A 21,626-nucleotide genomic window follows, 5' to 3' on the forward strand; every position below is an offset into this window, starting at 1 on the left:
GGTCAGTAGAACTGGTATAGAACTGGTCAGTAGAACTGGTATAGAACTGGTCAGTAGAACAGGTATAGAACTGGTATAGAACTAGTCAGTAGAACTGGTCAGTAGAACTGGTATAGAACTGGTCAGTAGAACTGGTATAGAACTGGTCAGTAGAACTGGTATAGAACTGGTCAGTAGAACAAGTATAGAACTGGTCAGTAGAACTGGTATAGAACTGGTCAGTAGAACTGGTATAGAACTGGTCAGTAGAACTGGTATAGAACTGGTCAGTAGAACTGGTATAGAACTGGTCAGTAGAACAGGTATAGAACTGGTATAGAACTAGTCAGTAGAACTGGTCAGTAGAACTGGTATAGAACTGGTCAGTAGAACTGGTATAGAACTGGTCAGTAGAACAGGTATAGAACTGGTCAGTAGAACTGGTATAGAACTGGTCAGTAGAACTGGTATAGAACTGGTATAGAACTAGTCAGTAGAACTGGTCAGTAGAACTGGTATAGAACTGGTCAGTAGAACTGGTATAGAACTGGTCAGTAGAACTGGTATAGAACTGGTCAGTAGAACAGGTATAGAACTGGTATAGAACTAGTCAGTAGAACTGGTCAGTAGAACTGGTATAGAACTGGTCAGTAGAACTGGTATAGAACTGGTCAGTAGAACTGGTATAGAACTGGTCAGTAGAACAAGTATAGAACTGGTCAGTAGAACTGGTATAGAACTGGTCAGTAGAACAGGTATAGAACTGGTCAGTAGAACTGGTATAGAACTGGTCAGTAGAACTGGTATAGAACTGGTATAGAACTAGTCAGTAGAACTGGTCAGTAGAACTGGTATAGAACTGGTCAGTAGAACTGGTATAGAACTGGTCAGTAGAACTGGTATAGAACTGGTCAGTAGAACAGGTATAGAACTGGTATAGAACTAGTCAGTAGAACTGGTCAGTAGAACTGGTATAGAACTGGTCAGTAGAACTGGTATAGAACTGGTCAGTAGAACTGGTATAGAACTGGTCAGTAGAACAAGTATAGAACTGGTCAGTAGAACTGGTATAGAACTGGTCAGTAGAACAGGTATAGAACTGGTCAGTAGAACTGGTATAGAACTGGTATAGAACTGGTATAGAACTGGTCAGTAGAACTGGTATAGAACTGGTATAGAACTGGTCAGTAGAACTGGTATAGAACTGGTATAGAACTGGTCAGTAGAACAGGTATAGAACTGGTCAGTAGAACTGGTTTAGAACTGGTATAGAACTGGTCAGTAGAACAGGTATAGAACTGGTCAGTAGAACTGGTATAGAACTGGTATAGAACTGGTCAGTAGAACTGGTATAGAACTGGTCAGTAGAACTGATATAGAACTGGTATAGAACTGGTCAGTAGAACTGGTATAGAACTGTATAAAGTATAAAGACCCCCTTGACTTTTTCCACATTTTGTTACGTTACAGCATTATTCAAAAATTGATTAAGATCATTTTTTCCCTCATCAATCTACACACAATACCTTATAATGACATCACAATACCCCATAATGACATCACAATACCCCATAATGACATCACAATACCCCATAATGACATCACAATACCCCACAATGACAATGTGAAGACAGGTTTTTAGATTTTTTTTATTTACATAAGTATTCAGACCGTTTGCGATCAGATTTCGAAATTGAGCTCAGGTGCATCCTGTTTCCATTGATCATCCTTCAGATGTTACTACAACTTGATTGGAGTCCACCTTGTGGTAAATTCAATTGATTGGACATGATTTGGAAATGCACACACCTGTCTATATAAGGTCCCACAGTTGACAGATCTGGGGAAGGTACCAAAAAATGTCTGCAGCATTGAAGGTCCCCAAGAACACAGTGGTCGCCATCATTCTTAAGCGGAAGAAGTTTGGAACCACCAAGACTCTTTCTAGAGCTGGCCGCCCGGGCAAACTGAGCAATCGGGGGAGAAGGGCCTTGGTCAGGGAGGTGACCAAGAACCCAATGGTCACAATGACAGAGCTCCAGAAAAGTTTGTGAGGGTTTTAGGTGACAAGCCACATTTCTTCAGCCTCCTGAGGATCCTTTAATCGCTGCCAAAGGTGCTTCAACAAAGTACTGAGTAAAGGGTCTGAATACTTATGTAAATGTGATATTTCCAGTTTTTATTTTTAAGAAATTTGCCAAAATTAAAAAATATCTGTTTTAGCTTTGTCATTATGGGGTATTGTGTATCGATTGATGAGGTAAAAAAACAATTTAATCAATTTTAGAATAAGGCTGAATACTTTCCGAATGAACTGTATATGTTGTCCTCTCACTACCTGTATTTCCTGGTGTAATTCTACTGTATTCTGACTGAGTTGTTTTTCTGCTGTATTTCCTGGTGTAATTCTACTGTATTCTGACTGTGTTGTATTTCTGCTGTATTTCCTGGTGTATTTCTACTGTATTCTGACTGTGTTGTGTTTCTGCTGTATTTCCTGGTGTAATTCTACTGTATTCTGACTGTGTTGTATTTCCAGGCGTTTTTCTACTGTATTCTGACTGTGTTGTATTTCTGCAGTATTTCCAGGTGTTTTTCTACTGTATTCTGACTGTGTACTATTTCTGCTGTGTTTCCTGTTGTCCAGACTCCGTGGGATGCTGCATGTGATGTGTGTTGGGAGGAGGTGATGGGACAGGTCTCAGAGCAGTGTGAACCTGAGTGGCTGGATGCAGAGGATCCTCTCTTCATACTTTATACCAGTGGATCTACTGGCAAACCAAAGGTAGGACACACAGTGTCACACACGACCTGACCACACTGCCTGGCAGTTTGGGAATGCCTATTGCTGACTGTGTGTGTGTGTGTGTGTGTGTGGTCCTGTGTTAACCCTTTGTGTTTTAAGTGTGTGTTTCTAAATGTGTGTGTGTGTGTGTGTGTGTGTGTGTGTGTGTATGTGTGTGTGTGTGTGTGTGTGTGTGTGTGTGTGTGTGTGTGTGTGTGTGTGTGTGTGTGTGTGTGGTCCTGTGTTAACCCTTTGTGTTTTAAGTGTGTGTTTCTAAATGTGTGTGTGTGTGTGTGTGTTTGTGTGTGTGGTCCTGTGTTAACCCTTTGTGTTTTAAGTGTGTGTGTGTGTGTGTGTGTGTGTGTGTGTGTGTGTGTGTGTGTGTGTGTGTGTGTGTGTGTGTGTGTGTGTGTGTGTGTGTGTGTGTGTGTGTGTGTGTGTGTGGTCCTGTGTTAACCCTTTGTGTTTTAAGTGTGTGTTTCTAAATGTGTGTTCCTGTGTGTGTGTGTGTGTGTGTGTGTGTGTGTGTGTGTGTGTGTGTGTGTGTGTGTGTGTGTGTGTGTGTGTGTGTGTGTGTGTGTGTGTGTGTGTGTGTGTGTGTGTGTGTGTGTGTGTGTGTGTGTGTGTGTGTGTGGTCCTGTGTTAACCCTTTGTGTTTTAAGTGTGTGTTTCTAAATGTGTGTGTGTGTGTGTGTGTGTGTGTGTGTGTGTGTGTGTGTGTGTGTGTGTGTGTGTGTGTGTGTGTGTGTGTGTGTGTGTGTGTGTGTGTTAACCCTGTGTCATCCTCCCCTACAGGGTGTCCTCCACACAGTAGCAGGCTACCTGCTCTACACTTCTCTGACCTTTAAGTATGTGTTTGACCACCAGCCAGACGATGTGTACTGGTGTACCGCTGATATAGGATGGATCACAGGACACTCCTACATCACCTATGGACCCCTGGCCAATGGGGCTACCAGCGTCCTGGTCAGTTGAACTGGTATAGAACTGGTATAGAACTAGTCACTAGAACTGGTCAGTAGAACTGGTATAGAACTAGTCAGTAGAACTGGTATAGAACTGGTCATTAGAACTGGTATAGAACTGGTCAGTAGAACTGGTATAGAACTGATATAGAACTGGTATAGAACTGGTCAGTAGAACTGGTATAGAACTGGTCAGTAGAACTGGTATAGAACTGGTCAGTAGAACTGGTATAGAACTGATATAGAACTGGTCAGTAGAACTGGTATAGAACTGGTCAGTAGAACTGGTATAGAACTGATATAGAACTTGTCAGTAGAACTGGTATAGAACTGGTCAGTAGAACTGGTATAGAACTGATATAGAACTGGTCATTAGAACTGGTCAGTAGAACAGGTATAGAACTGGTCAGTAGAACTGGTATAGAACTGATATAGAACTGGTCAGTAGAACTGGTATAGAACTGGTCAGTAGAACTGGTATAGAACTGGTCAGTAGAACTGGTATGGAACTGATATAGAACTGGTCAGTAGAACTGGTATAGAACTGGTCAGTAGAACTGGTCATTATAACTGGTCATTAGAACTGGTCATTAGAACTGGTATAGAACTGGTATAGAACTGGTCATTAGAACTGGTATAGAACTGGTATAGAACTGGTCAGTAGAACTGGTATAGAACTGGTCATTAGAACTGGTATAGAACTGGTCATTAGAACTGGTATAGAACTGGTCAGTAGAACTGGTATAGAACTGGTCAGTAGAACTGGTATAGAACTGGTCAGTAGAACTGGTATAGAACTGGTATAGAACTGGTCAGTAGAACTGGTATAGAACTGGTCAGTAGAACTGGTATAGAACTGGTCATTAGAACTGGTATAGACCTGGTCAGTAGAACTGGTCATTAGAACTGGTATAGAACTGGTCAGTAGAACTGGTCATTATAACTGGTCATTAGAACTGGTCATTAGAACTGGTATAGAACTGGTATAGAACTGGTCATTAGAACTGGTATAGAACTGGTATAGAACTGGTCAGTAGAACTGGTATAGAACTGGTCAGTAGAACTGGTATAGAACTGGTCATTAGAACTGGTATAGAACTGGTCAGTAGAACTGGTATAGAACTGGTCAGTAGAACTGGTATAGAACTGGTCAGTATAACTGGTATAGAACTGGTATAGAACTGGTCAGTAGAACTGGTATAGAACTGGTCAGTAGAACTGGTATAGAACTGGTCATTAGAACTGGTATAGAACTGGTCAGTAGAACTGGTATAGAACTGGTATAGAACTGGTCAGTAGAACTGGTCAGTAGAACTGGTATAGAACTGGTATAGAACTGGTCAGTAGAACTGGTATAGAACTGGTCAGTAGAACTGGTATAGAACTGGTCAGTAGAACTGGTCAGTAGAACTGGTCATTAGAACTGGTATAGAACTGGTATAGAACTGGTCAGTAGAACTGGTCAGTAGAACTGGTATAGAACTGGTCAGTAGAACTGGTATAGAACTGGTCAGTAGAACTGGTCATTAGAACTGGTATAGAACTGGTCAGTAGAACTGGTATAGAACTGGTCAGTAGAACTGGTATAGAACTGGTCAGTAGAACTGGTATAGAACTGGTCAGTAGAACTGGTCATTAGAACTGGTATAGAACTGGTATAGAACTGGTCAGTAGAACTGGTATAGAACTGGTCAGTAGAACTGGTATAGAACTGGTCAGTAGAACTGGTATAGAACTGGTCAGTAGAACTGGTCAGTAGAACAGGTATAGAACTGGTCAGTAGAACTGGTATAGAACTGGTCATTAGAACGTGTATAGAACTGGTCAGTAGAACTGGTATAGAACTGGTCAGTAGAACTGGTATAGAACTGGTATAGAACTGGTCAGTAGAACTGGTATAGAACTGGTCATTAGAACTGGTATAGAACTGGTCAGTAGAACTGGTATAGAACTGTTATAGAACTGGTCAGTAGAACTGGTATAGAACTGATATAGAACTGGTATAGAACTGGTCAGTAGAACTGGTATAGAACTGGTATAGAACTGGTATAGAACTGGTCAGTAGAACTGGTATAGAACTGGTCAGTAGAACTGGTATAGAACTGGTCAGTAGAACTGGTATAGAACTGGTCAGTAGAACTGGTATAGAACTGGTCAGTAGAACTGGTATAGAACTGGTATAGAACTGGTCAGTAGAACTGGTATAGAACTGGTCATTAGAACTGGTATAGACCTGGTCAGTAGAACTGGTATAGAACTGGTATAGAACTGGTCAGTAGAACTGGTATAGAACTGGTATAGAACTGGTCAGTAGAACTGGTCAGTAGAACTGGTCAGTAGAACTGGTATAGAACTGGTATAGAACTGGTCAGTAGAATTGGTATAGAACTGGTATAGAACAGGTATAGAACTGGTCAGTAGAACTGGTATAGAACTGGTATAGAACTGGTCATTAGAACTGGTATAGAACTGGTCAGTAGAACTGGTATAGAACTGGTCAGTAGAACTGGTATAGAACTGGTATAGAACTGGTCAGTAGAACTGGTATAGAACTGGTATAGAACTGGTCAGTAGAACTGGTATAGAACTGGTATAGAACTGGTATAGAACTGGTCAGTAGAACTGGTATAGAACTGGTATAGAACTGGTCAGTAGAACTGGTATAGAACTGGTCAGTAGAACTGGTATAGAACTGGTCATTAGAACTGGTCAGTAGAACTGGTATAGAACTGGTATAGAACTGGTATAGAACTGGTCAGTAGAACTGGTATAGAACTGGTCAGTAGAACTGGTATAGAACTGGTCAGTAGAACTGATATAGAACTCGTATAGAACTGGTCATTAGAACTGGTCAGTAGAACTGGTATAGAACTGGTATAGAACTGGTATAGAACTGGTCAGTAGAACTGATATAGAACTGGTATAGAACTGGTCAGTAGAACTGGTATAGAACTGGTCAGTAGAACTGGTATAGAACTGGTATAGAACTGGTCAGTAGAACTGGTATAGAACTGGTCAGTAGAACTGGTATAGAACTGGTCATTAGAACTGGTATAGAACTGGTCAGTAGAACTGGTATAGAACTGGTATAGAACTGGTCAGTAGAACTGGTCAGTAGAACTGGTATAGAACTGGTATAGAACTGGTCAGTAGAACTGGTATAGAACTGGTCAGTAGAACTGGTATAGAACTGGTCAGTAGAACTGGTCAGTAGAACTGGTCATTAGAACTGGTATAGAACTGGTATAGAACTGGTCAGTAGAACTGGTCAGTAGAACTGGTATAGAACTGGTCAGTAGAACTGGTATAGAACTGGTCAGTAGAACTGGTCATTAGAACTGGTATAGAACTGGTCAGTAGAACTGGTATAGAACTGGTCAGTAGAACTGGTATAGAACTGGTCAGTAGAACTGGTATAGAACTGGTCAGTAGAACTGGTCATTAGAACTGGTATAGAACTGGTATAGAACTGGTCAGTAGAACTGGTATAGAACTGGTCAGTAGAACTGGTATAGAACTGGTCAGTAGAACTGGTATAGAACTGGTCAGTAGAACTGGTCAGTAGAACAGGTATAGAACTGGTCAGTAGAACTGGTATAGAACTGGTCATTAGAACGTGTATAGAACTGGTCAGTAGAACTGGTATAGAACTGGTCAGTAGAACTGGTATAGAACTGGTATAGAACTGGTCAGTAGAACTGGTATAGAACTGGTCATTAGAACTGGTATAGAACTGGTCAGTAGAACTGGTATAGAACTGTTATAGAACTGGTCAGTAGAACTGGTATAGAACTGATATAGAACTGGTATAGAACTGGTCAGTAGAACTGGTATAGAACTGGTATAGAACTGGTATAGAACTGGTCAGTAGAACTGGTATAGAACTGGTCAGTAGAACTGGTATAGAACTGGTCAGTAGAACTGGTATAGAACTGGTCAGTAGAACTGGTATAGAACTGGTCAGTAGAACTGGTATAGAACTGGTATAGAACTGGTCAGTAGAACTGGTATAGAACTGGTCATTAGAACTGGTATAGACCTGGTCAGTAGAACTGGTATAGAACTGGTATAGAACTGGTCAGTAGAACTGGTATAGAACTGGTATAGAACTGGTCAGTAGAACTGGTCAGTAGAACTGGTCAGTAGAACTGGTATAGAACTGGTATAGAACTGGTCAGTAGAATTGGTATAGAACTGGTATAGAACAGGTATAGAACTGGTCAGTAGAACTGGTATAGAACTGGTATAGAACTGGTCATTAGAACTGGTATAGAACTGGTCAGTAGAACTGGTATAGAACTGGTCAGTAGAACTGGTATAGAACTGGTATAGAACTGGTCAGTAGAACTGGTATAGAACTGGTATAGAACTGGTCAGTAGAACTGGTATAGAACTGGTATAGAACTGGTATAGAACTGGTCAGTAGAACTGGTATAGAACTGGTATAGAACTGGTCAGTAGAACTGGTATAGAACTGGTCAGTAGAACTGGTATAGAACTGGTCATTAGAACTGGTCAGTAGAACTGGTATAGAACTGGTATAGAACTGGTATAGAACTGGTCAGTAGAACTGGTATAGAACTGGTCAGTAGAACTGGTATAGAACTGGTCAGTAGAACTGATATAGAACTCGTATAGAACTGGTCATTAGAACTGGTCAGTAGAACTGGTATAGAACTGGTATAGAACTGGTATAGAACTGGTCAGTAGAACTGATATAGAACTGGTATAGAACTGGTCAGTAGAACTGGTATAGAACTGGTCAGTAGAACTGGTATAGAACTGGTATAGAACTGGTCAGTAGAACTGGTATAGAACTGGTCAGTAGAACTGGTATAGAACTGATATAGAACTGGTTTCTGACATATGTTAATGTAAAGCAGTAAAAGACTAAGACATCTACTCTGGCTGGCAGGGTTTTATATCCGTCTGCATTATATCTGTCAGCATTATATCTGTCTGCATGTATATCTGTCTGCATTATATCTGTCTGCATTACATCTGTCGGCATTACATCTGTCTGCATTACATCTGTCGGCATTACATCTGTCGGCATTACATCTGTCGGCATTACATCTGTCGGCATTACATCTGTCTGCATTACATCTGTCGGCATTACATCTGTCGGCATTACATCTGTCTGCATTACATCTGTCGGCATTACATCTGTCTGCATTACATCTGTCTGCATTACATCTGTCAGCATTACATCTGTCGGCATTACATCTGTCTGCATTACATCTGTCGGCATTACATCTGTCTGCATTACATCTGTCTGCATTACATCTGTCTGCATTACATCTGTCTGCATTACATCCGTCTGCATGTATATCTGTCTGCATTATATCTGTCTGCATTACATCTGTCGGCATTACATCTGTCGGCATTACATCTGTCGGCATTACATCTGTCTGCATTACATCTGTCTGCATTACATCTGTCTGCATTACACCTGTCTGCATTACATCTGTCTGCATTACATGCAGTTCTGCAGACAGATATATCATGTTGTATCATGTTACAAAAAAGAATCCATCTGATTACTGTGTGTGTTCTCCAGTTCGAGGGTATTCCAGTCCACCCTCACGTTGGGCGTTTCTGGGAGGTGATTGAGAAGTACAGAGTGACCAAGTTCTACACAGCTCCCACAGCCATACGCCTTCTCATGAAGTACGGGAAAGAGCCACTACAAAAGTAAGAGACACACAAACGCACACGAACGCACACATGAATGCACGCACCATCCGCATGCTATGTCTTCTCACAGTGGGCGAGTTCATTTGGCATCACCCAGTGCGCAGGGTGGGTGGACGTTCAACTTCAGGAACAACGGAATGGTCTAAAACTCCTCCAACCGTTAGAAGACGAGCACGGATCTGAACCCTAGTACTATGGCAGTAATAAAGCAGTAATAAAGCAGTAATAAAGGTGTAATACAGCAGTTATATAGCAGTTATATAACAGTAATAAAGCAGTAATATAGCAGTTATATAGCAGTTATATAGCAGTTATATAGCAGTTATATAGCAGTTATATAGCAGTTATATAACAGTAATAAAGCAGTTATATAGCAGTAATAAAGCAGTTATACAGCAGTAATATAATATAATACTCCCCTTCATCATTGGACCACTCCCCATCATCATGGACCACTCCCCATCATCATGGACCACTCCTCATCATCATGGACCACTCCCCGTCATCATGGACCACTCCCCATCATCATGGACCACTCCCCTTCATCATGGACCACTCCCCATCAACATGGACCACTCCCCATCATCATGGACCACTCCTCATCATCATGGACCACTCCCCGTCATCATGGACCACTCCCCATCATCATGGACCACTCCCCTTCATCATGGACCACTCCCCATCAACATGGACCACTCCCCATCATCATGGACCACTCCCCTTCATCATGGACCACTCCTCATCACCATGGACCACTCCCCATCAACATGGACCACTCCCCATCATCATGGACCACTCCCCTTCATCATGGACCACTCCCCATCATCATGGACCACTCCCCGTCATCATGGACCACTCCCCATCATCATGGACCACTCCCCTTCATCATGGACCACTCCCCTTCATCATGGACCACTCCCCATCATCATGGACCACTCCCCTTCATCATGGACCACTCCTCATCATCATGGACCACTCCCCTTCATCATGGACCACTCCCCTTCATCATGGACCACTCCTCATCATCATGGACCACTCCCCTTCATCATGGACCACTCCTCATCATCATGGACCACTCCCCTTCATCATGGACCACTCCCCTTCATCATGGACCACTCCCCTTCATCATGGACCACTCCCCGTCATCATGGACCACTCCTCATCATCATGGACCACTCCCCATCATCATGGACCACTCCCCATAATCATGGACCACTCCCCTTCATCATGGACCACTCCTCATCATCATGGACCACTCCCCTTCATCATGGACCACTCCCCATCAACATGGACCAATCCTCTTCATCATGGACCACTCCTCATCATCATGGACCACTCCCCATCATCATGGACCACTCCCCCTCATCATGGACCACTCCCCTTCATCATGGACCACTCCCCTTCATCATGGACCACTCCTCATCATCATGGACCACTCCCCTTCATCATGGACCACTCCCCTTCATCATGGACCACTCCCCATCATCATGGACCACTCCCCGTCATCATGGACCACTCCCCATCATCATGGACCACTCCCCTTCATCATGGACCACTCCCCATCATCATGGACCACTCCCCTTCATCATGGACCACTCCTCATCATCATGGACCACTCCCCTTCATCATGGACCACTCCCCTTTATCATGGACCACTCCTCATCATCATGGACCACTCCCCTTCATCATGGACCACTCCTCATCATCATGGACCACTCCCCTTCATCATGGACCACTCCCCTTCATCATGGACCACTCCCCTTCATCATGGACCACTCCCCGTCATCATGGACCACTCCTCATCATCATGGACCACTCCCCATCATCATGGACCACTCCCCATAATCATGGACCACTCCCCTTCATCATGGACCACTCCTCATCATCATGGACCACTCCCCTTCATCATGGACCACTCCCCATCAACATGGACCAATCCTCTTCATCATGGACCACTCCTCATCATCATGGACCACTCCCCTTCATCATGGACCACTCCCCATCATCATGGACCACTCCCCATCAACATGGACCACTCCCTATCGTCATGGACCACTCCCCATCACCATGGACAACTCCTCATCATCATGGACCACTCCCCATCATCATGGACCACTCCCCATCATCATGGACCACTCCCCATCGTCATGGACCACTCCCCATCACCATGGACAACTCCTCATCATCATGGACCACTCCCCTTCATCATGGACCACTCCCCATCGTCATGGACCACTCCCCATCACCATGGACCACTCCCCTTCATCATGGACCACTCCTCATCATCATGGACCACTCCCCTTCATCATGGACCACTCCCCTTCATCATGGACCACTCCCCTTCATCATGGACCACTCCCCTTCATCATGGACCACTCCCCTTCATCATGGACCACTCCCCTTCATCATGGACCACTCCTCATCATCATGGACCACTCCCCGTCATCATGGGGATGTATCATGGGCAAATTGTGACTGACTGATTTACAAATATTATTGAGTAGTTATTTATGATGCAAGGGGATTTGTTGATCAGTCTCATCTGCAATGTCGAACACACCCCTTTACTCACTAACCCTGTCACTTCCTGCAGATACGACCTGTCATCGCTGAGGATCCTGGGAACTGTAGGCGAGCCCATCAACCCGGAGGCGTGGCATTGGTACTACGAGGTTGTTGGTCAGAAGAGATGTCCCGTCGTGGACACCTTCTGGCAGACTGAGACCGTGAGTGTGTGTGTGTGTTTCTGTGTGTGTGTGTGTGTGTGTGTGTGTGTGTGTGTGTGTGTGTGTGTGTGTGTGTGTGTGTGTGTGTGTGTGTGTGTGTGTGTGTGCGTGCGTGCGTGTGCATCATCCTCTTCCTGCAAAACACTGGTTATATTCCATCCCATCACCAAGGACCCCACATCCCATCACCAAGAACCCCCCCACATCCCATCACCAAGGACCCCCCACATCCCATCACCAAGGACCCCACATCCCATCCCCAAGGACCCCACATCCCATCATCAAGGACTCCACATCCCATCACCAAGGACCCCCCACATCCCATCACCAAGGACCCCCCACATCCCATCACCAAGAACCCCACATCCCATCACCAAGGACCCCACATCCCATCATCAAGGACACCCACATCCCATCATCAAGGACCCCCCACATCCCATCACCAAGGACCCCACATCCCATCACCAAGGACCCCCCACATGCCATCACCAAGGACCCCCCACATGCCATCACCAAGGACCCCCCACATCCCATCACCAAGGACCCCCCACATCCCATCACCAAGGACCCCCCACATCCCGTCACCAAGGACCCCCCACATCCCGTCACCAAGGAACCCCCACATCCCATCACCAAGGACCCCCCACATGCCATCACCAAGGACCCCCCACATCCCATCACCAAGGACCCCCACATCCCATCACCAAGGACCCCCCACATCCCATCACCAAGGACCCCCACATCCCATCACCAAGGACCCCCACATCCCATCACCAAGGACCCCCCACATCCCATCACCAAAGACCCCACATCCCATCACCAAGGACCCCCACATCCCATCACCAAGGACCCCACATCCCATCACCAAGGACCCCCACATCTCATCACCAAGGACCCCCACATCCCACCACCAAGGACCCCACATCCCATCACCAAGGACCCCCCACATCCCATCACCAAGGACCCCACATCCCATCACCAAGGACCCCCCACATCCCATCATCAAGGACCCCCCACATCCCATCACCAAGGACCCCCCACATCCCATCACCAAGGACCCCCACATGCCATCACCAAGGACCCCCACATCCCGTCACCAAGGACCCCCCACATCCCATCACCAAGGACCCCCCACATCCCATCACCAAGGACCCCACATCCCATCACCAAGGACCCCCCATCCCATCACCAAGGACCCCACATCCCATCACCAAGGACCCCCCCACATCCCATCACCAAGGACCCCACATCCCATCACCAAGGACCCCCCACATCCCATCACCAAGGACCCCCCACATCCCATCACCAAGGACCCCACATCCTATCACCAAGGACCCCACATCCCATCACCAAGGACCCCCCACCTCCCATCACCAAGGACTCCACATCCCATCACCAAGGACCCCCCACATCCCATCACCAAGGACCCCACATCCCATCACCAAGGACCCCACATCCCATCATCAACCGATACCAACAGAGACGGTTTATATCTACAAGCCATTAGACTGCTGAACACTTGAACTGGACTGACCACCTGCACTGATTCTGCTCAATGTATACACTTGTCCCCCCCCATCCCCCCTTCATAAATCGCATAGCCCTCATAGCCTGGTTCCTCTCTAGGTTTCTTCCTAGGTTTTGGCCTTTCTAGGGAGTTTTTCCTAGCCACTGTGCTTCTACATCGCTTGCTGTTTGGGGTTTTAGGCTGGGTTTCTGTTCAGCACTTTCAGATATCAGATGTAAGAAGGGCTATATAAATACATTTGATTTGATTTGAAATGCTGCCTTCCTGTGTTATATTGATGCTAAAATGTTTATTATATTCTACTACCATTTACTTTATGTTTGTATTCTTATATTGTATTGAACCTGCAAATAAGCATTTAGTCGGACGATGTATACCATGTGTATCCCGTACATACGGCCATAGCGGAAGACTCGGTTGATTTGGATTTCATTGTTTATTTTGGAACTCAGGAAGTCACCTTGTTGTGTTGTCATATTGTAGTCATGATGTGTTGTTGTCTTCCAGGGTGGTCATGTTCTGACGCCACTTCCTGCTGCTACTCCTCTGAAGCCTGGATCAGCTGTAAGGCCCTAAAGGTTTACTATTTCATTAAACACTGCTTAGTGCCATTTATCCACACCAAGTCACTACTAACTAGGATATATGGCTGCCTGGTGATCCAGAAGCTGTTGTATGCTGGTGTACATGTACCTCACTGACTAACCAGTTGTATACCTGTAGGTGACTAACCAGTTATATACCTGTAGGTGACTAACCAGTCATAGACCTGTAGGTGACTAACCAGTTATATACCTGTAGGTGACTAACCAGTCATAGACCTGTAGGTGACTAACCAGTCATAGACCTGTAGGTGACTAACCAGTTATAGACCTGTAGGTGACTAACCAGCCATAGACCTGTAGGTGACTAACCAGTTATAGACCTGTAGGTGACTAACCAGTCATAGACCTGTAGGTGACTAACCAGTTATAGACCTGTAGGTGACTAACCAGTTATAGACCTGTAGGTGACTAACCAGTCATAGACCTGTAGGTGACTAACCAGTCATATACCTGTAGGTGACAAACCATTTATAGACCTGTAGGTGACTAACCAGTTATAGACCTGTAGGTGACTAACCAGTTATATACCTGTAGGTGACTAACCAGTTATATACCTGTAGGTGACTAACCAGTTATATACCTGTAGGTGACTAACCAGTCATAGATATGTAGGTGACTAACCAGTTATATACCTGTAGGTGACTAACCAGTCATAGATATGTAGGTGACTAACCAGTTATAGACCTGTAGGTGACTAACCAGTTATATACCTGTAGGTGACTAACCAGTTATATACCTGTAGGTGACTAACCAGTTATAGACCTGTAGGTGACTAACCAGTCATAGACCTGTAGGTGACTAACCAGTTATATACCTGTAGGTGACTAACCAGTCATAGATATGTAGGTGACTAACCAGTTATAGACCTGTAGGTGACTAACCAGTTATATACCTGTAGGTGACTAACCAGTTATATACCTGTAGGTGACTAACCAGTTATAGACCTGTAGGTGACTAACCAGTCATAGACCTGTAGGTGACTAACCAGTAATAGACCTGTAGGTGACTAACCAGTCATAGACCTGTAGGTGACTAACCAGTTATATACCTGTAGGTGACTAACCAGTTATAGACCTGTAGGTGACTAACCAGTCATAGACCTGTAGGTGACTAACCAGTTATATACCTGTAGGTGACTAACCAGTTATAGACCTGTAGGTGACTAACCAGTCATAGACCTGTAGGTGACTAACCAGTTATAGACCTGTAGGTGACTAACCAGCCATAGACCTGTATGTGACTAACCAGTTATAGACCTGTAGGTGACTAACCAGTCATAGACCTGTAGGTGACTAACCAGTTATAGACCTGTAGGTGACTAACCAGTTATAGACCTGTAGGTGACTAACCAGTCATAGACCTGTAGGTGACTAACCAGTCATATACCTGTAGGTGACTAACCAGTTATAGACCTGTAGGTGACTAACCAGTTATAGACCTGTAGGTGACTAACCAGTTATAGACCTGTAGGTGACTAACCAGTTATATACCTGTAGGTGACTAACCAGTTATACACCTGTAGGTGACTAACCAGTTATATACCTGTAGGTGACTAACCAGTCATAGATATGTAGGTGACTAACCAGTTATATACCTGTAGGTGACTAACCAGTCATAGATATGTAGGTGACTAACCAGTTATAGACCTGTAGGTGACTAACCAGTTATATACCTGTAGGTGACTAACCAGTTATATACCTGTAGGTGACTAACCAGTCATAGACCTGTAGGTGACTAACCAGTCATAGACCTGTAGGTGACTAACCAGTAATAGACCTGTAGGTGACTAACCAGTCATAGACCTGTAGGTGACTAACCAGTTATATACCTGTAGGTGACTAACCAGTTATAGACCTGTAGGTGACTAACCAGTCATAGACCTGTAGGTGACTAACCAGTTATAGACCTGTAGGTGACTAACCAGCCATATACCTGTAGGTGACTAACCAGTCATAGACCTGTAGGTGACTAACCAGTTATAGACCTGTAGGTGACTAACCAGCCATATACCTGTAGGTGACTAACCAGTTATAGACCTGTAGGTGACTAACCAGTCGTAGACCTGTAGGTGACTAACCAGTTATAGACCTGTAGATGACTAACCAGTTATAGACCTGTAGGTGACTAACCAGTTATAGACCTGTAGGTGACTAACCAGTTATATACCTGTAGGTGACTAACCAGTCGTAGACCTGTAGGTGACTAACCAGTTATATACCTGTAGGTGACTAACCAGTTATAGACCTGTAGGTGACTAACCAGTTATATACCTCTAGGTGACTAAACAGTTATATACCTGTCGGTGACTAACCAGTCGTAGACCTGTAGGTGACTAACCAGTTATAGACCTGTAGGTGACTAACCAGTAATAGACCTTGTAGGTGACTAACCAGTAATAGACCTGTAGGTGACTAACCAGTAATAGACCTGTAGGTGACTAACCATTTATAGACCTGTAGGTGACTAACCAGTTATAGACCTGTAGGTGACTAACCAGTTATATACCTGTAGGTGACTAACCAGTTATATACCTGTAGGTGACTAACCAGTCATAGATATGTAGGTGACTAACCAGTTATATACCTGTAGGTGACTAACCAGTCATAGATATGTAGGTGACTAACCAGCTATAGACCTGTAGGTGACTAACCAGTTATATACCTGTAGGTGACTAACCAGTTATATACCTGTAGGTGACTAACCAGTTATAGACCTGTAGGTGACTAACCAGTAATAGACCTGTAGGTGACTAACCAGTCATAGACCTGTAGGTGACTAACCAGTTATATACCTGTAGGTGACTAACCAGTTATAGACCTGTAGGTGACTAACCAGTCATAGACCTGTAGGTGACTAACCAGTTATATACCTGTAGGTGACTAACCAGTTATAGACCTGTAGGTGACTAACCAGTCATAGACCTGTAGTTGACTAACCAGTTATAGATCTGTAGGTGACTAACCAGCCATAGACCTGTAGGTGACTAACCAGTTATAGACCTGTAGGTGACTAACCAGTCATAGACCTGTAGGTGACTAACCAGTTATAGACCTGTAGGTGACTAACCAGTTATAGACCTGTAGGTGACTAACCAGTCATAGACCTGTAGGTGACTAACCAGTCATATACCTATAGGTGACTAACCAGTTATAGACCTGTAGGTGACTAACCAGTTATAGACCTGTAGGTGACTAACCAGTTATATACCTGTAGGTGACTAACCAGTTATACACCTGCAGGTGACTAACCAGTTATATACCTGTAGGTGACTAACCAGTCATAGATATGTAGGTGACTAACCAGTTATATACCTGTAGGTGACTAACCAGTCATAGATATGTAGGTGACTAACCAGTTATAGACCTGTAGGTGACTAACCAGTTATATACCTGTAGGTGACTAACCAGTTATATACCTGTAGGTGACTAACCAGTTATAGACCTGTAGGTGACTAACCAGTCATAGACCTGTAGGTGACTAACCAGTAATAGACCTGTAGGTGACTAACCAGTCATAGACCTGTAGGTGACTAACCAGTTATATACCTGTAGGTGACTAACCAGTTATAGACCTGTAGGTGACTAACCAGTCATAGACCTGTAGGTGACTAACCAGTCATAGACCTGTAGGTGACTAACCAGTTATAGACCTGTAGGTGACTAACCAGCCATATACCTGTAGGTGACTAACCAGTTATAGACCTGTAGGTGACTAACAAGTCGTAGACCTGTAGGTGACTAACCAGTTATAGACCTGTAGATGACTAACCAGTTATAGACCTGTAGGTGACTAACCAGTTATAGACCTGTAGGTGACTAACCAGTTATAGACCTGTAGGTGACTAACCAGTTATAGACCTGTAGGTGACTAACCAGCCATAGACCTGTAGGTGACTAACCAGTTATAGACCTGTAGGTGACTAACCAGTAATAGACCTTGTAGGTGACTAACCAGTAATAGACCTGTAGGTGACTAACCAGTCATAGACCTGTAGGTGACTAACCAGTTATAGACCTGTAGGTGACTAACCAGTTATATACCTGTAGGTGACTAACCAGTTATACACCTGTAGGTGACTAACCAGTTATATACCTGTAGGTGACTAACCAGTCATAGATATGTAGGTGACTAACCAGTTATATACCTGTAGGTGACTAACCAGTCATAGATATGTAGGTGACTAACCAGTCATAGACCTGTAGGTGACTAACCAGTTATAGACCTGTAGGTGACTAACCAGTTATAGACCTGTAGGTGACTAACCAGTTATAGACCTGTAGGTGACTAACCAGTTATAGACCTGTAGGTGACTAACCAGTTATAGACCTGTAGGTGACTAACCAGTTATAGACCTGTAGGTGACTAACCAGTAATAGACCTGTAGGTGACTAACCAGTAATAGACCTGTAGGTGACTAACCAGTTATATACCTGTAGGTGACTAACCAGTAATAGACCTTGTAGGTGACTAACCAGTAATAGACCTGTAGGTGACTAACCAGTAATAGACCTGTAGGTGACTAACCATTTATAGACCTGTAGGTGACTAACCAGTTATAGACCTGTAGGTGACTAACCAGTTATATACCTGTAGGTGACTAACCAGTTATACACCTGTAGGTGACTAACCAGTTATATACCTGTAGGTGACTAACCAGTCATAGACCTGTAGGTGACTAACCAGTTATAGACCTGTAAGTGACTAACCAGCCATAGACCTGTAGGTGACTAACCAGTTATAGACCTGTAGGTGACTAACCAGTCATAGACCTGTAGGTGACTAACCAGTTATAGACCTGTAGGTGACAAACCAGTTATAGACCTGTAGGTGACTAACCAGTCATAGACCTGTAGGTGACTAACCAGTCATATACCTGTAGGTGACTAACCAGTTATAGACCTGTAGGTGACTAACCAGTTATAGACCTGTAGGTGACTAACCAGTTATATACCTGTAGGTGACTAACCAGTTATACACCTGTAGGTGACTAACCAGTTATATACCTGTAGGTGACTAACCAGTCATAGATATGTAGGTGACTAACCAGTTATATACCTGTAGGTGACTAACCAGTCATAGATATGTAGGTGACTAACCAGTTATAGACCTGTAGGTGACTAACCAGTTATATACCTGTAGGTGACTAACCAGTTATATACCTGTAGGTGACTAACCAGTTATAGACCTGTAGGTGACTAACCAGTCATAGACCTGTAGGTGACTAACCAGTAATAGACCTGTAGGTGACTAACCAGTCATAGACCTGTAGGTGACTAACCAGTTATATACCTGTAGGTGACTAACCAGTTATAGACCTGTAGGTGACTAACCAGTCATAGACCTGTAGGTGACTAACCAGTTATAGACCTGTAGGTGACTAACCAGCCATATACCTGTAGGTGACTAACCAGTCATAGACCTGTAGGTGACTAACCAGTTATAGACCTGTAGGTGACTAACCAGTCATAGACCTGTAGGTGACTAACCAGTTATAGACCTGTAGGTGACTAACAAGTCGTAGACCTGTAGGTGACTAACCAGTTATAGACCTGTAGATGACTAACCAGTTATAGACCTGTAGGTGACTAACCAGTTATAGACCTGTAGGTGACTAACCAGTTATAGACCTGTAGGTGACTAACCAGTTAAATACCTGTAGGTGACTAACCAGTTATATACCTGTAGGTGACTAACCAGTCATAGATATGTAGGTGACTAACCAGTCATAGACCTGTAGGTGACTAACCAGTTATAGACCTGTAGGTGACTAACCAGTTATAGACCTGTAGGTGACTAACCAGTTATAGACCTGTAGGTGACTAACCAGTTATAGACCTGTAGGTGACTAACCAGTTATAGACCTGTAGGTGACTAACCAGTTATAGACCTGTAGGTGACTAACCAGTAATAGACCTGTAGGTGACTAACCAGTAATAGACCTGTAGGTGACTAACCAGTTATATACCTGTAGGTGACTAACCAGTAATAGACCTTGTAGGTGACTAACCAGTAATAGACCTGTAGGTGACTAACCAGTAATAGACCTGTAGGTGACTAACCATTTATAGACCTGTAGGTGACTAACCAGTTATAGACCTGTAGGTGACTAACCAGTTATATACCTGTAGGTGACTAACCAGTTATACACCTGTAGGTGACTAACCAGTTATATACCTGTAGGTGACTAACCAGTCATAGACCTGTAGGTGACTAACCAGTTATAGACCTGTAAGTGACTAACCAGCCATAGACCTGTAGGTGACTAACCAGTTATAGACCTGTAGGTGACTAACCAGTCATAGACCTGTAGGTGACTAACCAGTTATAGACCTGTAGGTGACAAACCAGTTATAGACCTGTAGGTGACTAACCAGTCATAGACCTGTAGGTGACTAACCAGTCATATACCTGTAGGTGACTAACCAGTTATAGACCTGTAGGTGACTAACCAGTTATAGACCTGTAGGTGACTAACCAGTTATATACCTGTAGGTGACTAACCAGTTATACACCTGTAGGTGACTAACCAGTTATAAACCTGTAGGTGACTAACCAGTCATAGACCTGTAGGTGACTAACCAGTTATAGACCTGTAAGTGACTAACCAGCCATAGACCTGTAGGTGACTAACCAGTTATAGACCTGTAGGTGACTAACCAGTCATAGACCTGTAGGTGACTAACCAGTTATAGACCTGTAGGTGACAAACCAGTTATAGACCTGTAGGTGACTAACCAGTCATAGACCTGTAGGTGACTAACCAGTCATATACCTGTAGGTGACTAACCAGTTATAGACCTGTAGGTGACTAACCAGTTATAGACCTGTAGGTGACTAACCAGTTATATACCTGTAGGTGACTAACCAGTTATACACCTGTAGGTGACTAACCAGTTATATACCTGTAGGTGACTAACCAGTCATAGATATGTAGGTGACTAACCAGTTATATACCTGTAGGTGACTAACCAGTCATAGATATGTAGGTGACTAACCAGTTATAGACCTGTAGGTGACTAACCAGTTATATACCTGTAGGTGACTAACCAGTTATATACCTGTAGGTGACTAACCAGTTATAGACCTGTAGGTGACTAACCAGTCATAGACCTGTAGGTGACTAACCAGTAATAGACCTGTAGGTGACTAACCAGTCATAGACCTGTAGGTGACTAACCAGTTATATACCTGTAGGTGACTAACCAGTTATAGACCTGTAGGTGACTAACCAGTCATAGACCTGTAGGTGACTAACCAGTTATAGACCTGTAGGTGACTAACCAGCCATATACCTGTAGGTGACTAACCAGTCATAGACCTGTAGGTGACTAACCAGTTATA

The 21,626-nt window shown here is 44.0% G+C and overlaps 1 protein-coding gene across 4 annotated transcripts in view; it reads left to right on the forward strand.

Moving 5' to 3' along the window:
* Positions 1-21,626, forward strand: part of LOC129823557 (acetyl-coenzyme A synthetase, cytoplasmic-like) — a 113,101-nt gene that overhangs the window by 37,887 nt on the left and 53,588 nt on the right. For all 4 annotated transcript variants that reach the window (XR_008754646.1, XM_055882386.1, XM_055882385.1 and 1 more), the window contains 5 exons: positions 2,627-2,764; positions 3,560-3,730; positions 9,290-9,423; positions 12,020-12,152; positions 14,188-14,244. Coding sequence is in view for 3 of the 4 variants with exons in the window: in XM_055882386.1 (XP_055738361.1) it covers positions 2,627-2,764; positions 3,560-3,730; positions 9,290-9,423; positions 12,020-12,152; positions 14,188-14,244 (633 nt within the window). In the remaining variant the exon portion in view is untranslated. The remainder of the gene's footprint in view (positions 1-2,626; positions 2,765-3,559; positions 3,731-9,289; positions 9,424-12,019; positions 12,153-14,187; positions 14,245-21,626) is intronic.

The sequence above is a fragment of the Salvelinus fontinalis genome, chromosome 26 (genome assembly GCF_029448725.1).
Source record: "Salvelinus fontinalis isolate EN_2023a chromosome 26, ASM2944872v1, whole genome shotgun sequence".
Lineage (NCBI taxonomy): Eukaryota > Metazoa > Chordata > Actinopteri > Salmoniformes > Salmonidae > Salvelinus > Salvelinus fontinalis.